The sequence below is a fragment of the Capricornis sumatraensis genome, chromosome 2, assembly GCF_032405125.1.
Source record: "Capricornis sumatraensis isolate serow.1 chromosome 2, serow.2, whole genome shotgun sequence".
NCBI lineage: Eukaryota > Metazoa > Chordata > Mammalia > Artiodactyla > Bovidae > Capricornis > Capricornis sumatraensis.
Window position 1 is genome coordinate 179,915,951 of NC_091070.1, and position 16,493 is coordinate 179,932,443.

The window sequence follows — 16,493 nt, forward strand, 5'->3', positions numbered from 1 at the left end:
ATGGCAGCCCACTCCAGTATTCTTGCCTGGAGAATCCCATGGATGGAGGAGCCTGGTAGGCTACAGCCCACGGGGTCACGAAGAGTCGGACACGACTGAGTGACTTCACTTTCTTTCCAGCTTTCAGGAGAGCATCCCTAGTGACAAGTGTTCTTTTCCACAAAAGGTTGAGAGAAGCAGTCATTCGTATTTTCCCTATAAGACAAAACGTCTAAGTTCTAGCAAGAAGAACTTCAAGCAATGTGAGAAGGTCAACAAATTATTTCTATTTTTTTTTAACTTAAAGTACACAGTGGGATTCAAACATATCTCTGTCAAACAAATTACTAGGAGTGACAGAGGTCCCAAACTCTTAGCTCAGAAAAAATGAAACAGAACCAAGTGAAAATTTTTGCTCCTGAGGATGTCTTTTCTAGAATACAGTGGTTATTAAGTCACAATTTCCTTACTCTGCAAGTAATGGGTTCTTCCTTCCAAGTTTCCTGGGAAATTCTATCGAAAGCTCAGAAAGCTTAATGTTTTCTAGATGCTGCATTAGTAGAAAATAATCAATAATTAAGCATTCTAACAAATAATATGCAGATATTTTGAAGGCCAAATAACAAATAGGTTTGTCTCTATGATGCTTCCATTCAGATAGTTAATGAGAGATATGTAGAGCTTTCCTAAGCTGAAACACCAACTATTTGATGTGCTGTTTGATGCATGAAGAATAACCAAATAATAATTGTACAGTGCTACAGACAAATATTTACTTTACAGCACTACAGTCCAGGCGTTGTGATTTGTACACAGTGCCTTAATTAAATGGGCTACCATGTAAAACACTTCGCCTCTAGTGAGATATCGTGATTAAACTTGTACCTACAATATCACAGAACACAAAACAGAAAGCAACTTAGAGTAGCCCTACCAGCAAAAAGGGAATACAACTATTAAGAGATGGATGAAGTAAGGGTGCTTATAGAGTATCAGCTAAGTTTCCTTTTCTCCTCCTTCATAACAAGCTAAAGGGAAAGTGCTAGAAGAAGAAAACAAATAGGACATAGGAACTATATTCATTTTTTCTTTTATTTTTTCATCAAATATATACCAAGCACCAGCCTTGCTTCAGGTGCCTAGGATATAGTCAACAAGACAGAATCCCTGCTCTCATGCAATTTTGCTAGATTGGTAGACAATAGAAGAGAAAAACAACATACAAACAAGTGTGTCTTTTCTAGCAATATATTTCCAGGTAATAACCCCCAAGAAGATAAAGAAAGCAAAACAAGGGACAAGAAAGCAAACAATGCTTTTTTAGATGAAGGGGTCAGCAGAAGCCTCTCTATCAAGTGAGGTTTGAGTAGAAGCCCGGATGAAAGTGAGATAGTGAACCATGTCAACACCTAGGGAACTAGACTTCCAGGCAGAAGCAACATCAAACAAAGGCCCGGAAGTAGAAACATGCACGGTTTGTTGAAGAACAGAAAAGAGCCTAACATGGCTGGGGAATAGGAGATGAGGTCACAGGTATTCTGGAGCCAGAAAATGTAGGGCCTTGTGAACCATGGCAAGCATTTCAGATACTTTTCTGGGAATCATTTAAATCCCTCAAGTATAATGTTGCAGGTGCCTTGACAGTGATGCTACAGAAGGAAGCACAATAAACATCCAAGGATTAAAAACTGGGAGTCAACAAAAGAAGGAAGAATGGGAAAAGAAAGCAAATGGAATTTCACAAAAGAACTTAAACTTTAGCAGTTGGGCAGTTGGCATGCCTGCTGGGTCACCTTCCAGTGTGTCTCCCAGCAGGGGGTTTGTCATCACTACTTTCAAAGCCCTTTTTCCAGTAAGTATTTTTAAAATCCAATATATTGAAGAGTTGCACACACTAAAAGGCCAGAAAAACACCATCTACAGACTTCCATTAATAAGAAAACAGTTGCCCTGATTAAGGAACAAAATAGGGCTATGAGGCATAGATTTCCACTGGCATTGAAATCAGATTGCAGACATAGATAATTTCTATAAAACACTCACCAGGATTATACACAAACACAACAATAAGCACTTCTAATAAATTCGGACTGAGCTAATCAGTTTTCCCTGGATGCACTCATCCTCCCTAGCACCTTTGCTGAGATTCTTTGATGCATTTGGAAGTGGTGCATTAACTAGAACTATGCATAGCACCATGCTGGAGGTGATAAATGCAAGGCCTATGGAATTAACACACTTTTCCTCCCAGTTTCCATAAACCATAATTTGCTAAGTCTTAAAGAATGTTATAAGCATAGTTTTGATGCTATGGAACATACACAATAATTAGAAGTCATTATCTCTCAAATGTACATTCTTCCTTTTCCCCATTTCTTCTAAATCCTCTCACCTCCCAATCCATTCTCCATAATGCCTGCAAAGACCTTTCCAAAGTAAAAGCTATTTAAGGCAACCCCCTTCTAATAGCCTTGCAGTGGGTCTCCGCTGATGATGGGATAAATCCCCAAGTCTTGTTCACGATACTGGAAGCCCTCGAGTGTGACTCCAATCTCCAGGAAGAGTCTGACTTCCTATCTCTCCCACCTTGCACCTAAGGCTATAACTCCAATGAACTTTACTCACTTTCCCACCACCCTCTGAGTTAAATACCAACTCAGCCCCTTACTTGCCATGTACTCCTGGGCAAATTACTAGTCCTCCCCATGCTTCATTCTCTTTCCAATAAAATGGAAATATCAGTACATAACCTGGACATTTTTGCTTGTTTTATTTATTTAATTGGTGGATAATTACTTTGGATAATTATGGTTTTTGCCATACATCATGGCACAAAAATAAGCAAATAATTTAAAATAATGTCAGATGCATTCTAAGTACAAAATAAATGTATTATTATTATTGTTATTGGTTGATAGACTTTTATTATTGTCACTTTGGCCAAAAAAAAATTGCCCTTCCTGCCCACTCTTCTCCTGAAAAATTCCTAATCATTCTTCAAGATCCCACACAAATGTCATCCCCTCTCCAAACCTTCCCTAACACACTGACTCACTCTCTAGCAGTATTTATCTCTTCTTGTGCTCTTACAAGTTGTGTGTCATTCTTCATTAGCATTATACACATACCATTTGTCTTCCATGGGGGATGAGCATTCTCTGAAGGTAAGGACTCTTTTTCCCAGAGTAGCACCCAGAGCATGATAGGCTCTCAACAAATGTTCTGTTCCATCAAATGTTCAATCAGTAAGTACTTAAAGACACAGCTATTTTTCAAAAACTTTCCATACTGCTAGGAAATAATTCAGGAAATATAAGAAATAACACAAGGCACAGATTTAGATTTAGCTCACAAATTAGGACTAAATTGTATAAGGCAGTAAATGTGCCCAAAGCTTTAGAGAAAAGTTAAATATATACTATTAAACATTTTCTTTTTACTCCTCTCCAGTTATTCTAGCTTTGTCTTGTCAGGTGTAAGTAAGTTCCTTTAGAGTACGAACTATGTCTTTTCATACTTTTGTGGTCAAATACTAAGCACAAAATTTCACATTTCATGAACCTTTAATAAAAATGAGGAAATATTTCCAAGGTCTAGGTAGAACTAAATGGGGAATTGGAAAAAAAAAAAACACAGGTCTTTCTAATACTAACTCTGAAAGTATACTGTCCTCTGTGAAGCATATCCCAGGTGCAAGCATGGACAGATAGAGTGGTTGGTGTTCACCAATGCACTTGCTCTTTAAGAGCAGTGTGTTAGGCCTGAAGTGTATTCAGGACCATCACCAGTAGCTTCCATCAGAGAGCATCACGCTGCTGATGATGCAGGAGAACTGATAACTGAGGTTGGAACATGAGCAGAGGAGAGAAGGTTGACAAAGCTACAGGTGGCAAGTGTAAGTCTAGAACAAGCAGGCCACACAACATTGTTAATTGTTATATCCTGATACAAAATAAAAAGCTCAAATTTGAAAAAAATATGATAAGAACAGACAGACCACGTAAGACAAGGAGGATAACGTTATGTCTCAGGAGTTTTCACCCCTGATTTCGGGTTCGAGATAAATTTTCGCTTCTCCCTGTTCACCAATGCTTGACATTCCATTGCAGTGTAGGACACATTTTTTAAAAATCTATATTGTCTCATATCAACTATCATGGATTTGAGTGTTCACTTTTGGGTTTCAAAATTAAAAGGAGAATTTAGAAATTTGGGATAATGGTACACAGTCAAATAATAATTAAGGGAATAGAAATACTTGGAAGAAACTAAAGCAATTCAGAACATTTTTATAAATGCAGCATGTAATATTAGAGTATTCCTATTGTCCTAATAAAACTTAAATGAGATAATACGTGTGAATATCCTAGTAAAGAACTAAAAATATAGGAAATGTTGGAATCCACATGGATTGAATCAGCATTTTTTTCTTTTCTTGCTCACAGCAGAGCTCAATTATATATGTTGAGAGAAAAATAAAATCCTAGGACTGGTTAATAATGATCTTCATTTTCATGCAAGTACTTATAAGTTTTATCTTAATATCCATTGAAGACCAATATAATTTTCAATACCAGGACTATTAAGTAGTAAGTCAGTATACTAAGTGAGGTTCTAGAACTTAGATGACCATATGTCAAAGATGGAGTAACTGTGGTCCTGCCCAAGAGTAAAAGAAAGCAACTAGATAAATCACCCAGATTCCTTCCAGATTTAGGACTGAGTCAATACTCTAATTAGTGATAAAACACTGAATATTTATCTTTGTTCAGATATTTCACAAAGAATCACAGAGTCAGTGTTTCACAAGTGTTTCTTAAATCTTCTGCCATTAACTCACACTTCATAACTTGGGTTTTCAAAATCAGAACTATACATTCATCTGAAAAAAATGTGAAATCCACAAATAAGTGAAGATAAAACCCTGTCCAGTGGGTTTAGATATAAACTGCATCCTCTGCACTGTTTAGCTCATCATGAAATTACTTTAATTTCAATGCTGGGATCAAAACAATCCAGTCTTTTTAAAAGACGTTTACTGTCTACTGTAAAGTAATAACATGTTTTTAGAGACTTCTAAGTGCATATCTTGGAATTTCCAACTTAAATGCATGGTTTGTAAAATACTAATTGTTGATCATGAAAAGAATGGTTACATTTCATCATGACAAAGAGGCAAAAATAAAGTACTTATGCTCTTATTTCCTCATGTAAATTACATCTGATGCTTTTATAAAAGGAGTACATAATTTTTAAAGTTAGTGAAAAAGTCACTCAAATACATATGTTTGTATTTTATGAAAAGAAAATTTCATTGAATGCTCCATGAAAAAAAAAATTGAAAAATATTGAATGTGCACTGAGAAAAAAATAGACATAAATAGAGACTTAATCAGAAGTTAAAAGAAACAATGATATACCTTTACTAAGAAATACAAGAAGAGTGTGTGAGCTGGGAGGTGAAAATGAATCATTGTCAAACTAAAGTTATTTTGTAAGTTTGATGATTAAACTTATGATACATCATATCAAAGTCATGTGGGCTTTTTTTTTTATTTTTGGCAATTTGTGGAAATTTTTGTTTTAACTCAGCTAGAAGATCACTTTCATAGCATAAGTTATCTCAAATACCACTTAATTGTTCTTTTTGTAATTTGCTGCAAGAAAATTTGTATAATGCAAGAGTGAAACTGGCTCTTTAGTCACTTTAAACTTTGGATTCTTTAAAAAAAAATCAGTATTTATAGCTCTACCTTCCTACTAAATCAAAAATCTATTCTAAATAAAAGAAAGGTCATGTTATTATATTCAGGAACTCTATAATAAAGAAATACTACCAAGGTTTTATGAAGATTCACCATTATCTGAGAATCAGTTAAAATTAAATGTCCATCTAGTCAAAATAATGGTTTAATATTAACCAATTAGTAAAACATGAATCAATTAATTGTATGTTTTTCACCTTTATTTCTTTTATGAGAACTAATTAGCAATATAACTATATACCTTTCTCCTATTCAGTCATACTACTTAGCAAACTATATGAAAATACACACACTTTAGGGGTGGGGTAAATCATGAGAGAGGACTTCTTCAAAGCAGTACATCCTTATATATAAATCTTCTCTTTGTACAAATGCTACCATTGGTCAGTTTTGAGAAATTAATCACATGTACTCTACAAGTATGAGATTATAATTGAATAATAAGATTTAACTCATCGAAAAGGTGATAAAAAAAAAAGTTTGCCAATAAAGCAATTAAGTGAACAACATTGCATTGTCAGAAAACAAAAATAACCATATTATTTTTAGCTAAGTAAAGCATGAATACTGGCCTTAACATGTGGTGTCTATCAAAGGCAAGCTACATATTTCTAGAGGTAACTTGAATTTGCCAATATACTGTGCAGTAGATCAGGCAGACAAACACTTCAGATGAGTAAAAACCAGAATTCAAGTAAATAATAATTTTCAAAAACAGGATCTCCTCAGTTTATAATGTTGGTTAGCAATCTAAGATGCAGTCAAAATCAGTGTGTTAGAATTATCCTTAAGAGGTAATAGCTCCCTTCACTGCTAAGGTCCCTATTAAGTAAAAATAATAGGTACCCAATTTTGAAGGGTATTTTAATCTGAAAGAAAGTATAATATTCAATGAAATCTGAAAAAGCCTAGCTTTTGCAATTAAAGTTCAATTTCTTTTGTGCTTTCCTTGTGTTTTGTTATTATACTGGTTTAAGGAAACTACTCTGTTGTATATAGCATATTATATATATTAAAAGCTCAGAACAGTTTTTATAGAGGGCTCTTGGATTTATTTACTTGGCATTCCCAAGTAAATTGGGAGTTTATTTATTATTATCTATAAATTTTAAGTCACTTTTTTTTACAGTAAGAATCTCAAAGATAATAGCAATTTGAATCAAAAATTAATTAATCACATAATTTCAGAAGTGGAAACTTAGTTTTCCCTTACCTTGACAAGTGTAAAGACAGAGGCAATAAATCAAAATCACTAGCTGACATACTACAATATGGCAATGCCATAAATTAAGTTTGACTTTATACAGTGTCTTAAGAAACAAATCCAAGATTGAATCATTTATTCTTGTACCAAAAATATACTATCAGAAAAACTCATCAACATCAACAGACAAACACACACCAAAAAAGTCACCAATCACCTCCACAGAGATTAAAAACTGAATTTTAAAACTCCTTCAATACTCAGTTGCCCTAGAATTAGCTAGGTGTTTTTTATAAGCAGTAATATTAAAGACTCTCTCCAGTGAGAGCCTTTTTTCATCTGGAAACAGCTAGGCACAGTGACATGAACACACAGAGCACTATGTATTCTTCAGCTGACCTGCTCTCCACTCACCTCACACTTAAGGTCTGTATTATGAACAATATTCAAATATTCCATTTGCTACATTTCTAAATCACTGTTGCTAGTCAAAAGCACTCCAAACACCACCAAATCCCTTCTTACCATGTATGAGCCACAGTGAAGCGACGACGCTGACGAATGCTTTTATTCACCAGCAACTTTCTGAAAAAGCATGGTGAGTTCCTTGGCGAACTGCGTGGAGAAATTTTAGGAGATGTAGGTCTGTTTGCCGGTAGTCTCGGAAGCTCAAGTTCTAAGTGCATTTGCTCCTTGAAAGTCTTTATGCAAACCTCAGATTCAGAAGCAGTAAGTTCTTTTGAAGAATCTTTTGCTGTCATGTCTTATATGGAGTGCTGGCTTTTACCATCCAAAACAAAATTCTCAAACATAGCAGAGACACAGCTGCAGGTTAGGAGGCTGGTAAGTCTGCAAACTGTTCCCAGTTTAATTTAGGAAGCTGTGGCTCCAAAGTAGGAGCTGCTTAGAGCAGGAGCAGCATAATCGAAGAATGGCAAGTCAGCCTGTCACAAGGAGCTTTATCAGCCTGGCTTTGCCTCTGAAAATGCGCCAAAGTGCTTCCTATGTCAGTAGCCTCCTTGTGGATGAGGTTTGTCTGCAAGCTACACACTGACACTCGCTGAATTCATTCAGCTGAATATATCAACTCATGAAATATTCATGAGGGCTTCTGATAAATCCTTTACATGCATTTTTTTTTTAAAGAAATCTTTTCAAACATGCTGCATCCACTAATGGATGGTAAGCAAAACCTAGTCACTGAGTCACTCATTTTTGTTTGCACAAAGCGCAGAACCAGAGTCCAGCCAGCATGTGTGATGTTTAAAGTCTTCATTCAGAATTATCTTTCTCTGTAATGCATACAACAGTAACTCCACCCACCAAACGCTTATTGGCCCAGGACTATTTAAACAACTGCATTCTGTTTCCCCCTCAACAACACCCTCTATCACCCAGATTTTCACATTTGTGAAGCCACTTGCATCATCAGCAAAAACAGTAAATCAGACATTGTCAAAAAGCCTAGCTAAAACAGACCCCTCCAAATTCCATTTCTGAATGAAAGAGCTGATTTGCTAAAGCTTTTTTTCCCTCTCTCCTCTCCAGAAGATACAAAACTACAATATAAAAAGAGTCAGGAAAACATTAGGTTTGGAAACATAACAGAAAAACATTAGATTTGGTTCAGTCCCCTAAGGAATTTAAAGACTAATCTTTAATCCAATAAAAATTACCTTCATTCTTCTGCTTAAGTTCATTGTCCCTGAAGTGCCCACAACAGCCACTCTGTTAGATGTAAAGTCACTTCCGAAAGTCAAAGTTCTCTACAATGGAAATGGAGGTAAAAACCAGGAGAAATGAAAGCTCCCCATTATAAGCGCAGGGTCCAAAATCGAGCAACATGCACACGTGTGTGTGCACACACACATACAGGTAGATGTGCACAATAGTGTCTGTGTGTGGATATCTTTACTTGCTAGCCTGTGTGTATTTGGTTCACAAGGGCATGCCAGTGAGACATATGGGTGGAGGAGTCCAAAAAAAAAAATGTCTCAACTTCCAAAGCAGATCATTGCAAGCTGAAATTTCATTTAGAAATATACTGGCATGCAGCTTCTACACTTTAAAAGAAGTAAAAAGACTAGTGTGGTGCTTAAGTATACAGAGGCTATGGAACTCTGTACCTGCAACATTTACTACCAGGCCAGTCTGATCTCACACCAATTTGACAAAGCAGAATTAGGGCTAGCCAGCTAGAGTGACAGTTCAGGAATGATTCACAGTAAGACTTCAGTGAGAAAGCAAGAAATTTATTTTTTCTCTAATGCGTGAGAACTTTCACCTTTATAATAAAATCATTTATATGTGTCAAATACTCTGGTTAAATATCTAAAAGCTGAATAAGAACAGACTATGACCTGTGCACAGGAAAAAATAAGCCCCACTCCAGCCGTTGGGGGAATGGTTTAAACTTAACAGGAAGGATTTAAACTCCTAGCTTATAGGTACTGCCTTGGAAAGATATCAGTATTGCAATAATATAGTAAAAGTATATTATTGAACAAAAGCAAAGTCATGAAATTTCAAAATTTGAGTGAATCCCAGTAATCACTTTGTTTGGCTCCTCATTTTAAAGACAAGGACATAGACTTAGAAACTGTCAATGACTTGTCCAAAGTCCTTTTTTGTAGTTGATATTAGAGGAAAAGCTAAAACCCAGACTTTCTGATTCCCAAGTGACTGTTCTTCCATTATATGATAAGAGAAGTTAACATAGTCATTTTGTCCTGCTAAGCCCTAGCACATGCAGTTTATATATTTGAAGATATTTTAACTGCTTTATTTGAGAATGAATTGTTAGTAATGTCTAGTGATGTCATGGGAGAAAAATGTAGTTAAAACTATCTATTATTTACTGCATTATGAAAACAAAGTCAAACTTTTTCCAACAATAATGATCCTATTAGATCATTACTAGATCATTATTAGATCACACTAGAATATGTGATACTGCCAATATTCAGAGTGACTTATTTGCAAAAAAATGAATCAGCAATTTTAAGTCTTTCTCTTATTCACTTTTAAAGGCTGCCAAAACACAATAAGCATTTTACGGATTTTTACCTCTCCCAAAATTATAGCAAATTTCACAACCCAGATTTAGCTGTATGTGAACTGGGATTCAGATGAGGAAATGTTGACATAAACTTACCAAAAGAAGAATAGTGGTAGAATTACAATTACTTTCTAATTCTTATTGTCAACTTATGTGACATTATGTGACATTTCACGTTATTCTTTCACTTTGCATACCATGACAATCAATGTCCCAGTTAAAGAAATTTTAAGAATCATCCTAAGAAAAAGAATTTCAAAACTATGTAAAGTCAAGACCAAAATTGCAACTAGCTGTTGATTAGCTATCAACAGGACTCTGGAACCCACCAAATAAAAGATGTCCAAAGACAAAGGAGAAGTCACAATGAGATGGTAGGTGGGGCGCAATCATGATAAAATCAAATCTTATACCACTGGGTGGGCAACCCACAAACTGGAAACAGTAGTACCAAAGAAGTTCTCCCTCTGTTGTGAAGGTTCTGAGCCCCATGTCAGACTTCCCAGTCTGGGGATCCAGCAAAGGGACTGGGAACCTGCAGGGAATCTGACTTTGAAGGGAAGAGGGTTTGATTACAGGGCTTTCACAGAGCTGGGGGAAACAGATTCCACTCTTAGAATGCACAAACAAAATCTTGCATGTACCAGGACACAGGGGAAAGGAGCAGTGACTTCACACAAGACTAAACCAAACCTACCTGCTAGTGTTGGAGAGTCTCTGGTGGAGGCATGGGTTGGCCATGGCTGGCCACAGAGACAGGGGCTCTCTTGAAAAGTGAAAGTGAAGTTGCTCAGTCCACACTCTTTGTGACCCCATGGACTGTAGCCTACCAGGCCTCTCAGTCCATGGGATTTTCCAGACAGGAATAATGGAGTGGGTTACCATTTCCTTCTCCAGGGGATCTTCCTGACCCAGGGATCAAACCCAGGTCTCCCATATTGTAGGCAGACACTTTACCAGACACTTAGCTACAGAGCTCTAAGGTCACCATTAACCCTACCATACAGCCTGTACACTCCAGGGCTGGATTGCCTCAGGCCAAACAACTAATAGCGAGGGAACACAGCCCCACCCATCAGCAGACAGTTGGATTAAAGCTTTACTGAACATAGCCCTGCCTACCTGAGCAAGACCCAGTTTTTCCCACCACCAGTCCATCCCATTAGGAAGCTTACACAAGCCTCTTAGCCTCATCCACCAGAGGGCAGACCAAAGAATCAAGAAGAACTACAATCCTGCAACCTCCAGAATGAAAATCACATCACATATAGTTAATAAAAATGAAAAGGCAGAAGATTAAGTCCCAGATAAAAGATCAAGATAAAACTCCAGAAAAACAACTAAATGAAGTGTAGATAGCAACCTTCCAGGAAAAGAATTCAGAATAATGATACTGAAGATGATCCAGGATCTCAGAAATGGAAAAGAGAAGATGTGAGAAATGTTTACCAAACACCCAGAAGAACTAAAGAACAAACAGAGATGAACAACATGCTAGAAGGAAAAAATAGCTGAATAACTGAGGCAGAAGAACAGCTAAGTGATCTGGAAGACAGAATGGTGGAAATCAATGCCACAAAACAGAGCATAGAAAAAAGAGTGAAAAAAAAAATGAAGATGGCCTCAGAGAACCTCTGGAACAACATTAATCACACCAACATTTACATTAGAGGAGTAACAGAAGGAGAAGAGAGAGAGGAAGGACCCCAGAAAATATTTGAAGTGATAATAGCTGAAAACTTCCTTAATATGGGAAAGGAAATAGTCAACTGAGTCCAAGAAACACAGAGTCCCAAGCAGGATAAACCCAAGGTGAAACACATCAAGACACATAGTAATCAAACTGACAAAAAATAAAGACAATTTATTCAAAGCAACAAGGAAAAAACAATAAATAACATAAACAGGAACCCCCATAAGGTTATAAACTGATTTCTCAACAGAAACTCTACAAGAAGTAGGGAATGGCATGATATATTTAAAGTAATGAAAGGGAAGAAGCTACAACCAAGAATACTCTATCCAGAAAGAATCTCATTCAGATTTGACAGAGAAATCAAGAGCCTTACAGACAAGCAAAAATTAAGAGAATTCAGCACCATCAAACCAGCTTTACAAAAAATGCTAAAGGAACTTCTCCAGGCAGAAAACACAAGAGAAGGAAGAGACTTAAAAATAAAAAAAAGGCCCAGAGCAATTCAAAATATGGTAATAGGATCATCAGTTCAGTCACTTGGTCCTGTCCTACTCTGCAACCCCATGGACTGCAGCATGCCAGGCCTCCCTGTCCATCACCAACTCCCGGAGCCTACTCAAATTCATGTCCACAGCATCAGTGATGCCATCCAACCATCTCATCTTCTGTTGGCCCCTTCTCCTCCCACCTTTAATAGGATCATACATATCAATAATTACTATAAATGCAAATGGATTAAATGCCCCAACCAAGACATATACTGACTGGGTGGATAAAAACATGTGTGTCTATACACTTCCACTTACCACCTCACTCTACTTAACCCCCAAATTGTATGTACTTATTTTATATTTTTAGGTTAATTATATTTCCATTATGATTTGAAATTGCAATTTATCTTTTATTTTTTGTCTGGCTAGTGACTGTGAAAACTGATAAGCATCTTTTACTACTGTAATTCCTGTGTGTGTCCTTAGTTGCTCAGTTGTGTCTGACTGTTTGCAGTGCAACAGACTGCAGCCCGCCAGGCTCCTCTGTCCATGGGGATTCTCCAGGCAAGAACACTGCAGTGGGTCACCATACCCTCCTCCAGGGAATCTTCCCAACCCAGGGATCAAATCCAAGTCTTTCACATTGCAGGGGGATTCTTTACTGTCTGAGCCACCAGGGAAGTCCACTACTGTGATTCAGTTCAGTTCAGTTCAGTCGCTCAGTCGTGTCTGACTCTTTGCAACCCCATGAATCACAGCATGCCAGGCCTCCCTGTCCATCACCAATTCCCGGAGTTTACCCAAACTCATGTCCATCGAGTTGGTGATGTCATCCAGCCATCTCATCCTCTGTCGTCCCCTTCTCCTCAGCCATCTCATCCTCTGTCATCCCCTTCTCCTCCTGGCCCCAATCCCTCCCAGCATCAGGATCTTTTCCAATGAGTCAACTCTTCGCATGAGGTGGCGAAAGTATTGGAGTTTCAGCTTCAGCATCAGTGCTTCCAAAGAACACCCAGGACTGATCTCCTTTAGGATGCACTGGTTGGATCTCCTTGCAGTCCAAGGGACTCTCAAGAGTCTTCTCAAACACCACAGTTCAAAAGCATCAATTCTTCAGTGCTCAGCTTTCTTCACAGTCCAACTCTCACATCCATACATAACCACAGGAAAAACCATAGCCTTGACTAGATGGACCTTTGTCATCAAAGTAATATCTCTGCCCTTCAATATAATATCCAGGTTGGTCATAACTTTCCTTCCAAGGAGTAAGTATCTTTTAATTTCATGGCTACTGTGATTATGTAACTATTATTCATTTAATACCATTGTATCATGATTAGTCAATAGAAAATAATAGGATTCTATATTCTAAACTCCAACTATATTCCATATTACTAAAACAACCATTTAATAGAAAAGTCTGTAATCACTTTTTAAAATCCAGATGCACATTAGAATTATCTTGGGATTTTCTGAAAAGTACAAATGCCCCAGTAGTATTTTTTTCTCCCAAGTTCCAAATGTGATTCTAAGAATAGCATGTTTAAAAACAACTAACAACTGGACTATATGATGATCTTTTACTTTTATCTAGCTTGTTTCACTTTTTCTATTTCATATTCAGTGCTCTCTCATAAACTAAATGAGTTTATAACTAAATGAGCTATGTTTTTCAATTACTCAGGGCTCTCTCACAAACTCACTTAGTTTATGTTCTCCAATACTCCATCCCTTTTTCCTTGTTATTTTTTCTCAAGCCTTTATCAAGATCATTGAAAAAGTTTTTGTGTATATATATATATATATATATAATATGTATTATATATATATGAAAACATAACTTTTTGCCTAGCTAAAAAAATTTATGACATTTTGATTCTACTTGTATGACTCCACCAATATTACTGCTAAAAGTCTAGAAAGCTTAAAACTTCTTGATTTAAAGAAAATTTGAATGAGGCTTGAAACTTCTGATTCAATTCTGAGAATATAAAGAAATACTATATTGTAAAAAGGCTTCCCAGTGGCTCAGTGGTAGAGTCTGCCTGCAACGCAGGAGCTGTGACAGATGAGTATTCGATCCCCGGGTCAGGAGGACCCCATGGAAGAGGAAATGGCAACTCACTCCATATTCTTGCCTGGAGAATCCCATGGACAGAAGAGCCTGACGGGCCACAGTCCACAGGGTCACAAGGAGTGGTACATGACTGAAGTAACTGAGCAATGTTGTAAAAAAAGAAAAACAGGAAATTAACATGTGATACAGTATTATTATTAACTAAAGCACAGATTTTGTTCAAATTTCACAAAATTTTATGCTAGTCTCCACTATTTGTCTTCATACCTTATTCAAGATATACACTGAGCAGCTTCAGCTGTGTGCAACAAATTCTAATAAATTCTCTTTTTGTTTTTATGCAGTTACAAACTTTTTCCAATTTTCCTTGTTATAGCTTCTTAGATACACCCATAATGTAAAAGTGGACATTTAGTTTCCAAATATATGGATCTTTAAAGTATCTCTGCTACTAGTTTCTCATTTTGATATTAATTCCCCATTTAAGTGCTGCTTCTCTGCCACTCCCCTCTGCGTTTTTCAATCTTTTAACTCTATTGAGGCTTTCAGTGGCTAAGTCAAATATTTCTCTTGGTAAATGTCATATTGCACTTGAAAATATGAGAATTATTCTCAAATACCTTTTGATATTGATTTCTAACATGATTCCACAGTAATAAGAAAACAGACTCTTTGATTTCAATACCTTGTTAGACCATGAAATTTTTACACCTTGTTCCATGTCCCTGGATATGCTCCAGTGTCTCCTGGTTTATACTTTGTGAGAACTTGAATAGAATTTGCAATCTTCTCTTTTGTAAAAATTGTATAAATGTAGGGCTTCCCTGGCAGCGCAGCTGGTAAAGACTCCCTACAGTGTGGGAGACCCCGGTTCTGTGTTGAGTTGGGTCAGAAGTGCTTTTCTGTCTACTTTTCTGTCGACTAATTCTATTAACTTTTGAGAGTTTCATACAGAAACTCCAACTAAAAATCTCAATTTACCTACTTAAAAAATAATTGTAACATATCATGGAACCGTATGGAACTTTGTTCTGTATTTGCCAAATCTTCTGTAAATGTGTTATCATTTTTTGATAACTTAAAAAATAAAAAAGAAAGAAAAAAATGTAGTCAATTAAGTCTACTTACTCTAAATAACATGTACAAATACCAAAGACAGCTAATTGAAATACAAAACCTAAAAGTTAACAGACTATTTTAAAGTCTGAATTTAGTTACCTCTGAGAAAAGGAAATGCATGTTTACAGACACATGCAGGAAAGTTTGTTTCTAGAGTCAACATGCGATAGAAAAACTTGATATTGTGTTAAATATTGAAATCAAGATGACTACTGAAGTCATCAGGAGAAGGTATCTAAGTCAGCAGAAGTTATCTAAGAAAATATAAAACAAAAAGCACAGTAAAAGCAAATAGCACCCTGCAATAGTTCAGCAGAGAAAATACTGTTTCGAGAGAGAGCCAAACAGCAGAAAAAGGCAAGGAAAAAGAGAATAGAATTGATGTGCCCTTCTGAGTGCCTAGAAAGGAGCTTAAAAACCACAGGGAAAACTCTTCTGTTTACATGTAATGCTTAGCCCTTGGCACCTCAAAGGGAGAAATGAGTAAGCGAGACTATTAATGTAGAGGTAATTGCCCTTGAGAATTCCGATTACAGCTAGTCTCAATTTCAAATAATGAAATTCCTGATATCCACATCCTAACAAAGCAACAAGAGTCAAGAATTATCATAATAAAGTATCATTCATGGATCAGAATAGAGTTATACGGCCCATAACACTCAATCATGTATTATCTATAACTATTTTGGATAAGAACATGATTTTTCATTAAATTGAAATGGGAAGCAAATTAATTTCAACCAAACAAAATAAACTTACAGTGCAAGTACTATAACATTGTTAAAACGTCTTTTAAAGGTAACAGATTTGTAATCAAATTATTTTAAATAAAAATAATTACACTCTTTTTATATTCAATGCCTTTCAGGATTTAAAAATTCACCTTGAAATACATTTTCTCTGAACTGAGTAACCAATTTTTAACTGTTTGATATTATTATGATTCCGTGTGATAATAGTATACATAACAATATCAAACACAAAATAACATGATTCACATTTACTGTAAATACAAAGCTAGATATTTAAAAACACAGTTTATTCAGTAGTTTCTTTTTAAAAAGAAATAGAAAGGCTATCAATATTTACAATTAAATTATTATT

General features: G+C 36.2%; 1 protein-coding gene across 2 annotated transcripts in view; it reads right to left on the minus strand.

Moving 5' to 3' along the window:
* The window catches only part of PDE4B (phosphodiesterase 4B), a 533,353-nt gene that overhangs the window by 432,302 nt on the left and 84,558 nt on the right, over positions 1 to 16,493 (minus strand). Inside the window, exon 1 of one of the 2 annotated variants that reach the window (XM_068964820.1) lies at positions 7,474 to 7,709. The exons of the other annotated variant lie outside the window; for it this stretch is intronic. Within the exon in view, the coding sequence (XP_068820921.1) occupies positions 7,474 to 7,709 (236 nt within the window). Of the gene's footprint in view, positions 1 to 7,473; positions 7,710 to 16,493 lie in introns of those variants that run through there. 2 annotated transcript variants of the gene reach the window in all.